This window comes from Rattus norvegicus, chromosome 9, assembly GCF_021556685.1.
Source record: "Rattus norvegicus strain SHRSP/BbbUtx chromosome 9, alternate assembly SHRSP_T2T, whole genome shotgun sequence".
In the NCBI taxonomy this organism is placed as follows: domain Eukaryota; kingdom Metazoa; phylum Chordata; class Mammalia; order Rodentia; family Muridae; genus Rattus; species Rattus norvegicus.
Window position 1 is genome coordinate 4,241,258 of NC_141542.1, and position 19,357 is coordinate 4,260,614.

Below are 19,357 nucleotides of genomic sequence, written 5' to 3' on the forward strand. Positions count from 1 at the left end.
AATCCAGCACTACAAAGGATAATAAATGCTAAAGCCCAACATAAGGAGGCAAGCTGTACCCTAGAAGAAGCAAGAAACTAATCGTCTTGGCAAAAAAACAAAGAGAAGAAAAGCACACAAACATAACCTCATACCCAAATATGAATATAACAGGAAGCAATAATCACTATTTCTTAATATCTCTCAACATCAATGGCCTCAACTCCACAATAAAAGGACATAGATTAACAAACTGGATATGCAACAAGGGCCCTGCATTCTGCTGCCTACAAGAAACACACCTCAGAGACAAAGACAGACACTACCTCAGAGTGAAAGGCTGGAAAAGAACTTTCCAAGCAAATGGTCTGAAGAAGCAAGCTGGAGTAGCCATTCTAATATCAAATAAAATCGATTTTCAACTAACATTCATCAAAAAAGATAAGGAAGGAGACTTCATATTCATCAAAGGAAAATTCCACCAAGATGAACTCTCAATCCTAAATATCTATGCCCCAAATACAAGAGCACCTACATACGTAAAAGAAACCTTACTAAAGCTCAAAACACACATTGCACCTCACACAATAAAAGTAGGAGATTTCAACACCCCATTCTCATCATTGGACAGATCATGGAAACAGAAATTAAACAGAGACGTAGACAGACTAAGAGAAGCCATGAGACAATTGGACTTAACAGATATTTATAGAACATTCTATCCTAAAGCAAAAGGATATACCTTCTTCTCAGCTCCTCATGGTACTTTCTCCAAAATTGACCATATAATTGGTCAAAAAACGGGCCTCAACAGGTACAGAAAGATAGAAATAATCCCATGCGTGCTATCAGATCACCATGGTCTAAAACTGGTCTTCAATAACAATAAGGGAAGAATGCCCACATATACGTGGAAATTGAACAATGTTCTACTCAATGATAACCTGGTCAAGGAAGAAATAAAGAAAGAAATTAAAGACTTTTTAGAATTTAATGAAAATGAAGGTACAACATACCCAAACTTATGGGACACAATCAAAGCTGTGCTTTAGAGGAAAACTCATAGCGCTGAGTGCCTGCAGAAAGAAACAGGAAAGAGCATATGTCAGCAGCTTGACAGCACACCTAAAAGCTCTAGAACAAAAAGAAGCAAATACACCCAGGAGGAGTAGAAGGCAGGAAATAATCAAACTCAGAGCTGAAATCAACCAAGTAGAAACTAAAAGGACCATAGAAAGAATCAACAGAACCAAAAGTTGGTTCTTTGACAAAATCAACAAGATAGATAAACCCTTAGCCAGACTAACGAGAGGACACAGAGAGTGTGTCCAAATTAACAAAATCAGAAATGAAAAGGGAGACATAACTACAGATTCAGAGGAAATTCAAAAAATCATCAGATCTTACTATAAAAGCCTATATTCAACAAAACTTGAAAATCTGCAGGAAATGGACAATTTCCTAGTCAGATACCAGGTACCGAAGTTAAATCAGGAACAGATAAATCAGTTAAACAACCCCATAACTCATAAGGAAATAGAAGCAGTCATTAAAGGTCTCCCAACTAAAAAGAGCCCAGGTTCAGACGGGTTTAGTGCAGAATTCTATCAGACCTTCATAGAAGACCTCATACCAATATTATCCAAACTATTACCACAAAATTGAAACAGATGGAGCACTACCGAATTCCTTCTATGAATCCACAATTACTCTTATACCTAAAGCACACAAAGACCCAACAAAGAAAGAGAACTTCAGACCAATTTCCCGTATGAATATCGACGCAAAAATACTCAATAAAATTCTGGCAAACCGAATCCAAGAGCACATCAAAACAATATTACACCATGATCAAGTAGGCTTCATCCCAGGCATGCAGGGATGCTTTAATATATGGAAAATCATCAACGTGATCCATTATATAAGCAAACTGAAAGAACAAAACCACATGATCATTTCATTAGATGCTGAGAAAGCATTTGACAAAATTCACCACCCCTTCATGATAAAAGTCCTGGAAAGAATAGGAATTCAAGGCCCATACCTAAACATAGTAAAAGCCATATACAGCAAACCAGTTGCTAACATTAAACTAAATGGAGAGAAACTTGAAGCAATCCCACTAAAATCAGGGACTAGACAAGGCTGCCCACTCTCTCCCTACTTATTCAATATAGTTCTTGAAGTTCTAGCCAGAGCAATCAGACAACAAAAGGAGGTCAAGGGGATACAGATCGGAAAAGAAGAAGTCTAAATATCAATATTTGCAGATGATATGATAGTATATTTAAGTGATAACAAAAGCTCGACCAGAGAACTACTAAAGCTGATAAACACCTTCAGCAAAGTGGCTGGGTATAAAATTAACTCAAATAAATCAGTAGCCTTCCTCTACACAGAAGAGAAACAAGCCGAGAAAGAAATTAGGGAAATGACACCCTTCATAATAGAACCAAATATTATAAAGTACCTCGGTGTGATTTTAACCAAGCAGGTGAAAGATTTGTACAATAAGAACTTCAAGACTCTGAAGAAAGAAATTGAAGAAGACCTCGGAAAATGGAAAGACCTCCCATGCTCATGGATTGGCAGTAAAAACGGCCATTCTACCAAAAGCGATCTACAGATCCAATGCAATCCCCATCAAAATATCAATCCAATTCTTCAAAGAGTTAGACAGAACAATTTGCAAATTCATCTGGAATAACAAAAAACCCAGGATAGCTAAAACTATCCTCAACAATAAAAGGACTTCAGGGGGAATCACTATCCCTGAACTCAAGCAGTATTACCTAGCAATAGTGATAAAAACTGCATGGTATTGGTACAGAGACAGACAGATAGACCAATGGAACAGAACTGAAGACACAGAAACGAACCCACACACCTGTGGGCACTTGATTTTTGACAAAGGAGCCAAAATCATCCAATGGAAAAAAGATAGCATTTTCAGCAAATGGTGCTGGTTCAACTGGAGGTCAACATGTAGAAGAATGCAGATCGATCCATGCTTATCACCCTGTACAAAGCTTAAGTCCAAGTGGATCAAGGACCTCCACATCAAACCAGATACACTCAAACTAATAGAAGAAAAACTAGGGAAGCATCTGGAACACATGGACACTGGAAAAAATTTCCTGAAAAAAGCACCAATGGCTTATGCTCTAAGATCAAGAATCGACAAATGGGATCTGCAAAGCTTCTGTAAGGGAAAGGACACTGTGGTTAGGACAAAACGGCAACCAACAGATTGGGAAAAGATCTTTACCAATCGTACAACAGATAGAGGCCTTATATCCAAAATATACAAAGAACTCAAGAAGTTAGACCACAGGGAGACAAATAACCCTATTACAATATGGGGTTCAGAGCTAAACAAAGAATTCACAGCTGAGGAATGCTGAATGCCTGAGAAACACCTAAAGAAATGTTCAACATCTTTAGTCATAAGGGAAATGCAAATCAAAACAACCCTGAGATTTCACCTCACACCAGTGAGAATGGTAAGATCAAAAACTCAGGTGACAGCAAATGCTGGCGAGGATGCCGAGTAAGAGGAACACTCCTCCATTGTTGATGGGAGTACAACCATTCTGGAAATGAGTCTGGAGGTTCCTCAGAAAATTGGACATTGAACTGCCTGAGGATCCAGCCATACCTCTCTTGGGCATTTACCCAAAAGATGCCCCAACATATAAAAAATACATTTGCTCCACTATGTTCATCGCAGCCTTATTTATAATAGCCAGAAGCTGGAAAGAACCCAGATGCCCTTCAACAGAGGAATGGATACAGAAAATGTTGTACATCTACACAATGGAATATTACTCAGCTATCAAAAACAATGACTTTATGATAATCATAGGCAAATGGTTGGAACTGGAAAATATCATCCTGAGTGAGGTAACCCAATCACAGAAAAACACACAAGGTAAGCACGCATTGATAAGTGGCTATTAGCCCAAATGCTTGAATTACCCTAGATGCCTAGAAAAATGAAACTCAAGACGGATGATCCAAATGTGAATGCTTCACTCCTTCTTTAAAAGGGGAACAAGAATACCCTTGGCAGGGAATAGAGAGGCAAAGATTAAAACAGACACAGAAGGAACACCCATTCAGAGCCTGCCCCACATGTGGCCCATGCATATACAGTCATCCAATTAGACAAGATGGATGAAGCAAAGAAGTGCAGGCCGACAGGAGCCGGATGTAGATCGCTCCTGAGAGACACAGCCAGAATACAGCAAATACAGAGAAGAATGCCAGCAGCAAACCACTGAACTGAGAATAGGACCCCATTGAAATAATCAGAGAAAGAACTGGAAGAGCTTGAAGGGACTCTAGACCCCATATGTACAACAATGCCAACCAACCAGAGCTTCAAGGGACTAAGCCACTACCTAAAGACTATACATGGACTGCTCCTGGTCTCTGTCCTCATAGGTAGCAATGAATATCCTAGTAAGAGCACCAGTGGAAGGGGAAGCCCTGGGTCCTGCTAAGACTGAACCCCCAGTGAACTAGATTGTTGGGGGGAGGGAGGCAATGGGGGGAGGATATGGAGGGGAACACCCATAAAGAAGGGGAGAGCGAGGGATTAGGGGGATGTTTGCCCGGAAACCGGGAAAGGGAATAAAACTCGAAATGTAAATAAGAAATACTCAAGTTAATCATAAAAAATAATAATAATAAGAGGAGTGAGTTTGCTGCTCTTTTAGACAGTCTGCCTATAAACTACCATTTACCTACTCTGTGTTAGGAACACTTGCCTTCAACTCTCCAGAGATGACTATATCAGAGGAGATGGAATATAAAATGTTTGTTCTTTTTTGGTCTCATTGGTTCTCTAGTTTCTGGAGGAGGACTGGCTTTTGCTTGCAACCAAGTATTAACAAGGAGTTTGCCCAGCTGCACATTCCAAAAAGAGAGCATAATCTGTAACTCATCCATTTTCCAGTGCTGATAGATTCCCCAACTCACACCCTTGGACCAGATATGCATTTCCTGAGAAGCAGTAAAAATGACAATAAGCTTTCTCATTTTACTCCATGTCTTTCTGTTCTGGAAAGAAGCTTCCAGTAAATTTTCAAATGATTCTTTTCTTTTTCAAGTTAATTAAAAAAGAAAAAGAATGGGTTGAGACAAATAAGAGAGGGGGCTCCACCTGGAACTGGACAAGTGATGCAAAGACTGCTGTCCAGCACAAAACAGGAAGCTTCAGATTTCTTGAGAGACCTAGGCTCAAAGGACTAAGTTAAAGAATGACTAGACAAAATCAGATGTCATTAACTGGCCTCCCCGCATACCCGCTAAGATGCAGGTCCACATAGTAATGCACCTTTCTTAGTGAGAATTGGGGGTATATATGAATAACTTTGTTCTTGAAGTCTCAAGCCTGTCATGCAAACCCTCAGCCTTTGAGAAACCTTTTCCACATCCCTGCTCTTCTAACCAGCTTCAGATTGTGAGGCCCAGATATGAACTCTCCAGGAGCCCTCAAATGAGACAGGACTGACATCCTGCTACTCAGGCTCTGTCACTTATCCAAGATCTATGAAGCATGAAGGCACCATCTTCATATACAGGGAAAAGGGGGGAGGAAGAACAAAAACCACCAAAAATGACAATGAGAACCATTTCTTTGGCATTTACACCAGGCTATCCTCCTTGAAAACTACTTACTTCCTGGAGTCTCACAGGACACCTGTAAAGAAAATGAGCTCCAGGCTTTTGCTTCATCCATCAAAGCCCTGTTCTAGTCTCAAGAGGGGCTCTCACATAGCATCCTCCACACATAATGGCATGTAGCACTGTGATGTGTGATCAACATATCTCCCTTAATAAACTGCAGATTCTTGAAGAGCAGGAGCATTTGTTTCCAAACATGCAGTTTCTTGAAAATGGGCTATCTCCACAGAAATCCTTGTAAATGATCACATAAATGAACACTTGGATGAGACCCAGGTCAGAACATGGATCTGTCAATAGACAGTTACATTGATTCGTCTATGTTTATGGTAAGACATGAGGACAACCTGACCCTGAGGCCTAATCCTACCTACTGTTGCTTGGCACTGGGCACACAGATGTTCATTCCATCCTCTTCACAGAACCTCTTTGCCTCCACATAGGATGCTGTCAGTTCAGTCTGCTCCACCAGCAGATCTCTGTTCTCATTCAGCAAAATCTTTATATTGTTCTTCAATTGAGTTTGTTCACGCAGGAGCTGGGAGTGCCTGATGCTGAACCACAAACAAAAAAATGGTAAATCCCAGCCAGCTTCTTTTTACCTGTCAATCTTGCAAGTACAATCATCCCTTCAAGGGTCCTCATCCCCAGACATCCCCAGAATAGAGCCACAGTATACAAGTTAGCACCAATTAGAGGAGGTCAAATCCAGAATCCACATTCCACATGAATCAAAATACTTCTGAAAATCCTGACACTACGACAGTTTATATAAATCCAGGAAGCAGAAATGGTCCATATGGGTGCTTATTTGTGCATGGTAGGCTAAAACCATCTTCACGTAGTGGGGAAATCCCCTCTGAGGAGTAGTTGAAGACCCAATAGCTATACAATCTTTCCATGTGTTTCTCATGGATCACAGATCTTTAAATCTCCTGTCAGAGACTTAGAGGTTCAGAGTTGATTGATATTCTCATCATGGTACAAAACTTTCTATCTAGAGGATCCTCAATGGGGAAAATAACAATTGGAGGGTCTTCTACACTCTTCACATGTAGCATAATTGAGTCCAAGAGATACAAATCTAAGACACTTGCCAGGAGGCAGGCTTCTTGTTAAGAGTCAGACACTACAGAACCAGAGCCCTGACTTTTGTTCAAAGTCATACAGGACAGAAGTATTCCCTGCCTAGTGCTGGGTTCTCATCTCTGTCAGTGACTCACCGGTAAGAACTGTTCACTTGTATGAGCTCCTTGTATCTCTCCATGGCATCACTTATTGAGTTGGTCATCATTTGCATAGCCATTATTCTCATCGAATGTTCAGATTGAAGTATTGGCAATTCAACATCCAGCCTGTGTTAGGGCATGGCCCAAGGAACAAATAACCATTTGAACCCATGATTTCAGAATTAGGTGAAATGTAAAAAAATCCAATAAAAAATTCAAATTTAAGAAATGAGCGGGGAGAGGTGGGCACTTCTGAGGCTGCAGAGCGGAAGAGACCACCAACACTGCCCACCCCTGCTCACATCCCTGACCCAAGAGGAAACTGTATACGGCCTCTGGGTTCCCATAGAGGAGGGCCCAGGAGAAGCAGGTCCGCTGCATCTGAGACACCGCCAGAACCTGAAGGGACGGACCAGATAAACAGTTCTCTGCACCCAAATCCCGTGGGAGGGAGAGCTAAACCTTCAGAGAGGCAGACATGCCTGGGAAACCAGAAGAGACTGCACTCTGCACACATCTCTGACGCCAGAGGAAAACATCAAACGCCATCTGGAACCTTGGTGCATGGAAGCTCCCGGAAAGGGCGGCACAGATCTTCCTGGGTGCTGCCGCTGTGGAGAGCTCATAAGCAACACCCCACAAGCAAACGTGAGCCTCGGAACCACAGGTAAGACCAACTTTTCTGCTGCAAGTGCCCTGCCTGGTAACCTCAAGATACAGGCCCACAGGAACAGCTGAAGACCTGTAGATAGGAAAAACAATACGCCCGAAAGCAGAACACTCTGTCCCCATAACTGGCTGAAAGAAAACAGGAAAACAGGTCTACAGCACTCCTGACACACAGGCTTATAGGACAGTCTAGCCACTGTCAGAAATAGCAGAACAAAAGTAACAGGAGAGATAATCTGATGGCGAGAGGCAAGCGCAGGAACCCAAGAAACGGAAACCAAAATTACATGGCATCATCGGAGCCCAATTCTCCCACCAAAGCAAACACGGAATATCCAAACACACCAGAAAAGCAAGATCTAGTTTCAAAATCATATCTGATCATGATGCTGGAGGACTTCAAGAAAGACGTGAGGAACTCCCTTAGAGAAACATAGGAAAATATTAATAAACAAGTAGAAGCCTACAGAGAGGAATCGCAAAATCCCTGAAAGAATTCCAGGAAAACATGAATAAACAAGTAGAAGCCCATAGAGAGGACTCACAAAAATCCCTGAAAGAATAACAGGAAAACACAATCAAACAGTTGAAGGAACTAAAAATGGAAATAGAAGCAATCAAGAAAGAACACATGGAAACAACCCTGGATATAGAAAACCAAAAGAAGAGACAAGGAGCTGTAGATACGAGCTTCACCAACAGAATACAAGAGATGGAACAGAGTATATCAGGAGCAGAAGATTCCATAGAAATCATTGACTCAACTGTCAAAGATATTGTAAAGTGGAAAAATCTGTTGGTCCAAAACATACAGGAAATCCAGGACTCAATGAGAAGATCAAACCTAAGGATAATAGGTATAGAAGAGAGTGAAGACTCCCTGCTCAAAAGACCAGTAAATATCTTCAACAAAATCATAGCAAACCTAAGGATAATAGGTATAGAAGAGAGTGAAGACTCCCTGCTCAAAAGACCAGTAAATATCTTCAACAAAATCATAGAAGAAAACTTCCCTAACCTAAAAAAAGAGATACCCATAGGCATACAAGAAGCCTACAGAACTCCAAATAGATTGGACCAGAAAAGAAACTCCTCCTGTCACATAATAGTAAAACACCAAACACACAAAATAAAGGAAGAATATTAAAAGAAGTAAGGAAAAAGTCAAGTAACATATAAAGGCAGACCTATCAGAATCACACCAGACATTTCACCAGAAACTATGAAAGCCAGAAGATCCTGGAAAGATGTCATACAGACCCTAAGAGAACACAAATGCCAGCCCAGGTTACTGTATCCTGCAAAACTCTCAATTAACATAGACGGAGAAACCAAGATATTCCATAACAAAACTAAATTTACACAATATCTTTCTACAAATCCAGCACTACAAAGGATAATAAATGCTAAAGCCCAACATAAGGAGGCAAGCTGTACCCTAGAAGAAGCAAGAAACTAATCGTCTTGGCAAAAAAACAAAGAGAAGAAAAGCACACAAACATAACCTCATACCCAAATATGAATATAACAGGAAGCAATAATCACTATTCCTTAATATCTCTCAACATCAATGGCCTCAACTCCACAATAAAAGGACATAGATTAACAAACTGGATACGCAACAAGGGCCCTGCATTCTGCTGCCTACAAGAAACACACCTCAGAGACAAAGACAGACACTACCTCAGAGTGAAAGGCTGGAAAAGAACTTTCCAAGCAAATGGTCTGAAGAAGCAAGCTGGAGTAGCCATTCTAATATCAAATAAAATCGATTTTCAACTAACATTCATCAAAAAAGATAAGGAAGGAGACTTCATATTCATCAAAGGAAAATTCCACCAAGATGAACTCTCAATCCTAAATATCTATGCCCCAAATACAAGAGCACCTACATACGTAAAAGAAACCTTACTAAAGCTCAAAACACACATTGCACCTCACACAATAAAAGTAGGAGATTTCAACACCCCATTCTCATCATTGGACAGATCATGGAAACAGAAATTAAACAGAGACGTAGACAGACTAAGAGAAGCCATGAGACAATTGGACTTAACAGATATTTATAGAACATTCTATCCTAAAGCAAAAGGATATACCTTCTTCTCAGCTCCTCATGGTACTTTCTCCAAAATTGACCATATAATTGGTCAAAAAACGGGCCTCAACAGGTACAGAAAGATAGAAATAATCCCATGCGTGCTATCAGATCACCATGGTCTAAAACTGGTCTTCAATAACAATAAGGGAAGAATGCCCACATATACGTGGAAATTGAACAATGTTCTACTCAATGATAACCTGGTCAAGGAAGAAATAAAGAAAGAAATTAAAGACTTTTTAGAATTTAATGAAAATGAAGGTACAACATACCCAAACTTATGGGACACAATCAAAGCTGTGCTTTAGAGGAAAACTCATAGCGCTGAGTGCCTGCAGAAAGAAACAGGAAAGAGCATATGTCAGCAGCTTGACAGCACACCTAAAAGCTCTAGAACAAAAAGAAGCAAATACACCCAGGAGGAGTAGAAGGCAGGAAATAATCAAACTCAGAGCTGAAATCAACCAAGTAGAAACTAAAAGGACCATAGAAAGAATCAACAGAACCAAAAGTTGGTTCTTTGACAAAATCAACAAGATAGATAAACCCTTAGCCAGACTAACGAGAGGACACAGAGAGTGTGTCCAAATTAACAAAATCAGAAATGAAAAGGGAGACATAACTACAGATTCAGAGGAAATTCAAAAAATCATCAGATCTTACTATAAAAGCCTATATTCAACAAAACTTGAAAATCTGCAGGAAATGGACAATTTCCTAGTCAGATACCAGGTACCGAAGTTAAATCAGGAACAGATAAATCAGTTAAACAACCCCATAACTCATAAGGAAATAGAAGCAGTCATTAAAGGTCTCCCAACTAAAAAGAGCCCAGGTTCAGACGGGTTTAGTGCAGAATTCTATCAGACCTTCATAGAAGACCTCATACCAATATTATCCAAACTATTACCACAAAATCGAAACAGATGGAGCACTACCGAATTCCTTCTATGAATCCACAATTACTCTTATACCTAAAGCACACAAAGACCCAACAAAGAAAGAGAACTTCAGACCAATTTCCCTTATGAATATCGACGCAAAAATACTCAATAAAATTCTGGCAAACCGAATCCAAGAGCACATCAAAACAATCTTACACCATGATCAAGTAGGCTTCATCCCAGGCATGCAGGGATGCTTTAATATATGGAAAATCATCAACGTGATCCATTATATAAGCAAACTGAAAGAACAAAACCACATGATCATTTCATTAGATGCTGAGAAAGCATTTGACAAAATTCAACACCCCTTCATGATAAAAGTCCTGGAAAGAATAGGAATTCAAGGCCCATACCTAAACATAGTAAAAGCCATATACAGCAAACCAGTTGCTAACATTAAACTAAATGGAGAGAAACTTGAAGCAATCCCACTAAAATCAGGGACTAGACAAGGCTGCCCACTCTCTCCCTACTTATTCAATATAGTTCTTGAAGTTCTAGCCAGAGCAATCAGACAACAAAAGGAGGTCAAGGGGATATAGATCGGAAAAGAAGAAGTCTAAATATCAATATTTGCAGATGATATGATAGTATATTTAAGTGATAACAAAAGCTCGACCAGAGAACTACTAAAGCTGATAAACACCTTCAGCAAAGTGGCTGGGTATAAAATTAACTCAAATAAATCAGTAGCCTTCCTCTACACAGAAGAGAAACAAGCCGAGAAAGAAATTAGGGAAATGACACCCTTCATAATAGAACCAAATATTATAAAGTACCTCGGTGTGATTTTAACCAAGCAGGTGAAAGATTTGTACAATAAGAACTTCAAGACTCTGAAGAAAGAAATTGAAGAAGACCTCGGAAAATGGAAAGACCTCCCATGCTCATGGATTGGCAGTAAAAACGGCCATTCTACCAAAAGCGATCTACAGATCCAATGCAATCCCCATCAAAATATCAATCCAATTCTTCAAAGAGTTAGACAGAACAATTTGCAAATTCATCTGGAATAACAAAAAACCCAGGATAGCTAAAACTATCCTCAACAATAAAAGGACTTCAGGGGGAATCACTATCCCTGAACTCAAGCAGTATTACCTAGCAATAGTGATAAAAACTGCATGGTATTGGTACAGAGACAGACAGATAGACCAATGGAACAGAACTGAAGACACAGAAACGAACCCACACACCTGTGGGCACTTGATTTTTGACAAAGGAGCCAAAATCATCCAATGGAAAAAAGATAGCATTTTCAGCAAATGGTGCTGGTTCAACTGGAGGTCAACATGTAGAAGAATGCAGATCGATCCATGCTTATCACCCTGTACAAAGCTTAAGTCCAAGTGGATCAAGGATCTCCACATCAAACCAGATACACTCAAACTAATAGAAGAAAAACTAGGGAAGCATCTGGAACACATGGACACTGGAAAAAATTTCCTGAAAAAAGCACCAATGGCTTATGCTCTAAGATCAAGAATCGACAAATGGGATCTGCAAAGCTTCTGTAAGGGAAAGGACACTGTGGTTAGGACAAAACGGCAACCAACAGATTGGGAAAAGATCTTTACCAATCGTACAACAGATAGAGGCCTTATATCCAAAATATACAAAGAACTCAAGAAGTTAGACCACAGGGAGACAAATAACCCTATTACAATATGGGGTTCAGAGCTAAACAAAGAATTCACAGCTGAGGAATGCTGAATGCCTGAGAAACACCTAAAGAAATGTTCAACATCTTTAGTCATAAGGGAAATGCAAATCAAAACAACCCTGAGATTTCACCTCACACCAGTGAGAATGGTAAGATCAAAAACTCAGGTGACAGCAAATGCTGGCGAGGATGCCGAGTAAGAGGAACACTCCTCCATTGTTGATGGGAGTACAACCATTCTGGAAATGAGTCTGGAGGTTCCTCAGAAAATTGGACATTGAACTGCCTGAGGATCCAGCCATACCTCTCTTGGGCATTTACCCAAAAGATGCCCCAACATATAAAAAATACATTTGCTCCACTATGTTCATCGCAGCCTTATTTATAATAGCCAGAAGCTGGAAAGAACCCAGATGCCCTTCAACAGAGGAATGGATACAGAAAATGTTGTACATCTACACAATGGAATATTACTCAGCTATCAAAAACAATGACTTTATGATAATCATAGGCAAATGGTTGGAACTGGAAAATATCATCCTGAGTGAGGTAACCCAATCACAGAAAAACACACAAGGTATGCACGCATTGATAAGTGGCTATTAGCCCAAATGCTTGAATTACCCTAGATGCCTAGAAAAATGAAACTCAAGACGGATGATCCAAATGTGAATGCTTCACTCCTTCTTTAAAAGGGGAACAAGAATACCCTTATCAGGGAATTGAGAGGCAAAGATTAAAACAGTCACAGAAGGAACACCCATTCAGAGCCTGCCCCACATGTGGCCCATACATATACAGCTACCCAATTAGACAAGATGGATGAAGCAAAGAAGTGCAGGCCGACAGGAGCCGGATGTAGATTGCTCCTGAGAGACACAGCCAGAATACAGCAAATACAGAGAAGAATGCCAGCAGCAAACCACTGAACTGAGAATAGGACCCCATTGAAATAATCAGAGAAAGAACTGGAAGAGCTTGAAGGGACTCTAGACCCCATATGTACAACAATGCCAACCAACCAGAGCTTCAAGGGACTAAGCCACTACCTAAAGACTATACATGGACTGCTCCTGGTCTCTGTCCTCATAGGTAGCAATGAATATCCTAGTAAGAGCACCAGTGGAAGGGGAAGCCCTGGGTCCTGCTAAGACTGAACCCCCAGTGAACTAGATTGTTGGGGGGAGGGAGGCAATGGGGGGAGGATATGGAGGGGAACACCCATAAAGAAGGGGAGAGCGAGGGATTAGGGGGATGTTTGCCCGGAAACCGGGAAAGGGAATAAAACTCAAAATGTATATAACACATACACAAGTTAATAAAAAAACTGAAATAAAAAAATAATAAAATCAGAAATATTTTAAAAAAGAAAAGAAAAGCTATTAACGTTTACACAGTCCCCAAAATAGCTGAAAAGAAACAACACAAGAAAGAGCTTATACACCACACACATGCGCGTGCGTGCGCGTGCCACACTCACACACATACCCTGTTTCTCTCCCTTATACATTCAACCAATGTTGTTTTGAGACCATTGAGTGCAACCATTGATTGTAAAAGTTTAAATTCACAGAGGAAGGAAGGAAGATGGAGGAAGACAAAGATGATCCAGATTCTGTGTGGCTTTAAATAGCCCACAGGTAGCTATGAATATCTTGTAAGGGATGGATAATTACAGGACAATTTGTCTTATCTAGTTCTAGAGGGAGAAGACTTCATCATGGCTAGGAAGTATCAAAGCAGGACGAAAAGCTGCAAGATCACATCTTGTAACAGAAATCCAGAGCAGACAGAGAGAACCAGAAGTAAGCTGCCTCAGGCTCCTGTCACCATAGCCAGAGCTGCTCTGACTGCCCTGCCTTCCCCTCCTCCATGAGGTCGGTGTCCTAACTGCCCAGTACAAACCAACAATGGATACGTTGATTTAGTCGAATATGTTGTCACAGCCGTGAGAAAAATAACAAATACCAACATCTCCCTGAAAGGAGAAGTGCTGGCCACCTCATCAGATTCCTGACTTTTCACAAAGCATTCAGTCACAAAAAAGAAGTGAGTATCTGGTATCATAAAAAGACGAAAGCTGTTAAAAGTCACTATTTGTGCAGTTTCCAGGGATGACAAGTTCAGGTTGAAAAGAGAGCATCAAAGTTAGTTATTCAAAAGCTCTTAATGTTGCACAAAGCCGTTTTCACTACAAAGCCTTAATTAAAGTCGCCCCTTAATTATTTATGTGCCACCCAGTGCATTCCAATGATTTCCCTAGAAGTGGCAGCTAACCTTCTGCAGAGTAGAGAGCATTACATACAGTGACTCAGTGACATTCATTCAGACTACTTGCTGATTCTTCCAGGCTGCCTTCAACTGCAGAGAAAGGTGAGAGCTCATGAGGACTCTGATGTGATTAAGATCTAAGACAGTGCTGGTATTGTGAATACTCATTTAAGGCCCAGAGAAATGTAAAACTCTAAGGTTTTTGTTTGTTTGTATTGTTTTGTTTTTGTTTTTTGATGTTTTAAAACGTCAGCTCACAGGAGAACAATCAGACTGAGACTCGAACAGATTTTAAAGAACTAATAACAACAAGAAAAGTGATCAAGTTATCTAATGCAGCCTCCTGGTGAGCAAACTGACTCTGAGGTTGCAGGAGAAACTGTCTGGCAAACTCTAGCCCTGGGCAGGTGAGCTAGAACACTTGACAGAGAAGTATCCCAATCTGGGCCATCTCCATAGTCCCCAAAGCAAAGAGCAAGGATTCATTGGATTCTTATATTCCTAGCTCTTGGAGGGTGGAAGCAGGAGGAGCAAAGTGCTCAAGGTCATCTTTGGCTACATCAGTGTGTTTGAGGTCAGGCTGAGCTTTGTAACACCTTATCTCAGAAAGCAAACACGCAAAGGAAAATCGCAGAAAACAAACAAATGAGCCCCATAGGCACTCACAAAACCTCCAGCATCCTAACAGAATGAGAGGAATGTCTTTCCACTTGGACATCTATGGCAAGAAAGCTACAGACCGTGAACTTTCACATTTTGATGAGCAGAGGGAAAAATTGAGGATGCATCCTGGTGTCCACGAAGCAGGTCAGGCAACATCTGTGCAGCTGCTGGTGGGAGGTGGTGGGAGAAGGCATTGTGGGAAGCTCTGTGACCAGTGAGACTCAGGATAGGAAAACATCCAGTCTGTTAAACTGAATTTTGGATTCACAAATATGGAGTCAAAAAAAAAAAAAAAGAAAGAAAAAAAAAAGAAAAGGAAAAAAGAAAAAAGGAAGTCAGGTTCAGGGCTTTTGGTCTTTCAGTGATTTCAGTGCAGTCCTTGATCCCTTTGGAGTTGAGTTGTGTTCAGGGTGAGAGATATAGACCTATTTTCATTTCTCTGTATGCTGCTATTCACACCATCTGTCTGCCAAGATGCTGACTTTTCCCCAGTGTGTAATTTTGTTTGCTTTGTGAAAAACAAGGTGTTTTTACATGTATGGAATTACATCTGGATCTGAGTCTTCAATTCTATACATTGATCAATGTGTCTATTATTTCAATAATATGCTTTTTTTATTACTGTAAGCTTTTTAATACAACTTGAAATCTGGGAAAAAAAGTTTAAATCCACTGTAATGACATGTATTCTGTGTTTATCTACAGTTTACCATACAAAGTTATCCCTTCAACCATTTCCATGGAGATAAATATCAATAATTTATCAATTAAATTCAAATACATTCATTTAATTAATTTCAGATTAGTTTACCAAATCAACTGCAAGACCTCAACTCAAACATGAGGGATGATTCTACTACAAAATCATAACTTTTAACAACTTATGGCATCTATAATTTATTATTTGAGTATGTGCTTAGACAATATCCCCTGTAAACTTAGCTTGGCTTAAAACTCATGAACAATATAATGTAGCAGTTTGATCCAGTTCTTCCACACAGCGCTATGCTCCGAGAACTAAGACTCAGACTCAAGATATATTTACAAATACCTTGACAATATAGTGAGTCTATTCTCTAACTAGATCACAATTTAGAATAACTGACTTATTTTAACCTACATTCTGTAACATGCCCACTTAACCATGTTCAGATACTTAGTGTCTCTCTCCTCACATCTTCCAAGGTGAGTCTACTGCCGCATTCTATCTCAGAATTATGTTTTCTCCCAGATTTCCCACTTCTTATTCACCACCTAAAAAATAAGGCATCAGATTTATTATTAACAAGTGCCATACTCATATAGACATTAGATATTCTCTCAGTAATTCCCCTTTGAATTAAAATAATTGTCTCTATTTCAAATATCAATTGAATAAAATTGTAAAATTATAATAGTTATAGGGTGTGATATATATTTACAATGCCAAGTCCATAGTATGTGGTAATTAAGAAAAATATCCTTTTATCTATCCTATCCTGGTGAGTTCAGAGTTCTGGATCTAAATCACATTTTATCCTAACTTGCATTAACAACCTAAAACCATCTTTTTAGGTCTAATAAATCTTCTTAAATATACCAAATTAAACTTTTATTGAGACTATGATTATCTTTTATTCAACACCAAAAGACAACTATGAAGAAATATTTCCTGATTAAGTAGGAAGTGCAGACAAACACTTTCAAATTTTTAAAAATGGCAGACAGTTGGCTGTCGAGACCACTTCAAAGTATTCTAAGACATTGGAGCACTGTCTTCAGCTCTCTTGTTCAAAGTATCTGACAAACCTTATGTGAAGCAGGAATTACCAAGGATTTGCTTACCCTGTATTGGCAAAGCTTGGCAATCAAGTTCCATGCATTTGTTTTCATTTTGATTTCTTTTCTTTTCTGGGTGGCATTCTGTCTGCCGATTAAGTTAGGGCACTTTCTTGGTCCAGAAGCTAGCTTGCCACAAATGAAAACAGCTCTAAATCGAGTTTCTTTGGAGCTCATTATCATCTTCTTCTAAGTTTAATGAGGTACAGCTGGGATCTGATATGTTTTGAAAGACCCTCAGACCGAGGAGACTCTCGCTCCAATCCTGAGGACACCCACCACCCCACAAACATGCGGGACTCAGTCTTGATGTAGGTTTACTTTGGGATACCAATGCACTGGGGCTTGAGACAGTCCTCACGCAGGAGGAATGTGAAGAGCCCAGACCAGCAGAAATGTACAGCTTATATAATCATTTAAGGTTTCACAGTTTCATTAGCTCAGCTAAGTTCATATATGAGAAAACTTTACGATGGCAGCGTTGAATGACCACTCTGCTCATATTTTGACCTTATATTCTGGTTTTCTTATATTTTTATGTCAATCTTACTTTTTTAACATCATTCTTATTTTTACATGCCTATGAAAGTGTTAGTATATGTGCCTTGATCTTATGTACAAGACAGAATACAGTTTGTGGTGTTAGAGCTTCCCTTCCACCATCGAAGAAATAGGAAACAATAAAACTGCCAGGTTTGGTGCCAAACATCTTACCTGTATGGTATACTGTTCTGAATGACAATTTCAATTAACCATTTGGCCTTCCTGATTTCTCACCCGAAACTAGATAAAGTCTGAATCACTAAATTCTTATACAAACACTACCAAATGAAGAAGAATGAAACATAAATAATGAAAAAATAGTGACAGTGGTAAACTGCTAATTGTTGATGTGTGTTCTGTTGCTATGTATGATGTTAAATACTACCACAAAATCTGTTTGTTCCCAGGGATGTGGAGATCCTCACATGCACCAAGGCTAATATAACGTTCCTCCTTAGTTTAAAACTACTGTATGAATAAAGATGCCTACAGTCTATAGCTGAGCTGAAGAGAGGCAGGCAGAGCTGCAGTTCCTGGGCTTGAAGTCTGATGCAGAGACCATGAGGAGGAAATCAGAGAGAAGAAGAAAGAAGGAGATGCCATGAAGTAGATGGTTCATGAGAACATGGGCATGAGGGCTGGCCATTTGGAGTATGAGTAGCCTACCTGAATCATGGAAAGTTATATCTCAGAGTTATTGATAGGGAAGTAGACATAATAGAGAGTTGATATCCACCCAGCTTTAATGCTACTAAGTCTTACAATAAATATGAAGGTTTTGTGTCTTTTATGTGGGAACTAAATGATCTAAGGTGGTGTAGAAACCCCCACATAATATTTATACCACAAGAAATAAGTAAATGTCTGCTAAAAACAATTACATAAGATCCATTTCGATAATATCATCTCACCCTACTATGCAGTGTGATACACAGATATAGTGAAATTTCCCAGTGATACTACAGCCAGGATCAACAGTTTTGAAACAAAAAAGAATCTATTTCTCCTGCTGACTTTTTCATTCACATTGCAGTGTAATATAATCCACTTTGACTAGTTGTAAACTTTCCTCTGCTAAAGCCAGAATTTTGGTAGTAAGAATTATTTTCAGAAATTCAATGTTTGATTTAAAAGTCAGAAAATAGTTTCCATAGACAAGGACTTTTATGTACAAAATGAATGTAACAGAATTTTTCCAGCCCTCTGAGAAAACTAGTGTATATTGAGCACAGAATTGCTCAGTTGAATTAAAATGATTTTCATACTTGAAAGAGCTAAATAATTTATGTTACTTTCATTATCTTTTGAGCTAATGATTTTCTTAGCAGAATTTTTTATTTCTAAAGAACTTGAGGAATGAAAACCTCATTCCAAATTTTCAGTGGAACATGCACACACACACACATCTGTGTATTCATGATTGCCTTTTCATAATACTTATCAAATATGTTTATAAGGTTGTAGATAATTGGATCAGCATCTATGAGCACTTACTGCTATTGCAGAGAACAGGGGTTGGTTCAGAGCACATATATCAGGCTGATTACAACTGCCTGTTTCAGGTACAAAGGATGTTATGCCTCTTCTTGGGTTCCAGGATATGTGTGATACACATGAACTCATACAGGCACAGAGACACAGACACAAACACATGCATGCAAACTTTAACAAAAAATCTAATTAAAAAGTGTATTCATAGTGCAGTAGAGTTTGCTCAGTGCTTCTGCCAAGCCTGCGGACCTGATAGTGCCCATGGTTTATCCCCATGAACAACATGGAGGAA

The 19,357-nt window shown here is 39.5% G+C and overlaps 1 protein-coding gene across 1 annotated transcript in view; it reads right to left on the reverse strand.

Moving 5' to 3' along the window:
* LOC148003230 (extracellular calcium-sensing receptor-like) overlaps positions 1-19,357 on the reverse strand; it is a 157,289-nt gene that overhangs the window by 13,783 nt on the left and 124,149 nt on the right. The window contains 2 exon segments of the mRNA XM_087569107.1: positions 6,045-6,224; positions 6,894-7,025. Of these exon segments, the coding sequence (XP_087425233.1) occupies positions 6,045-6,224; positions 6,894-7,025 (312 nt within the window).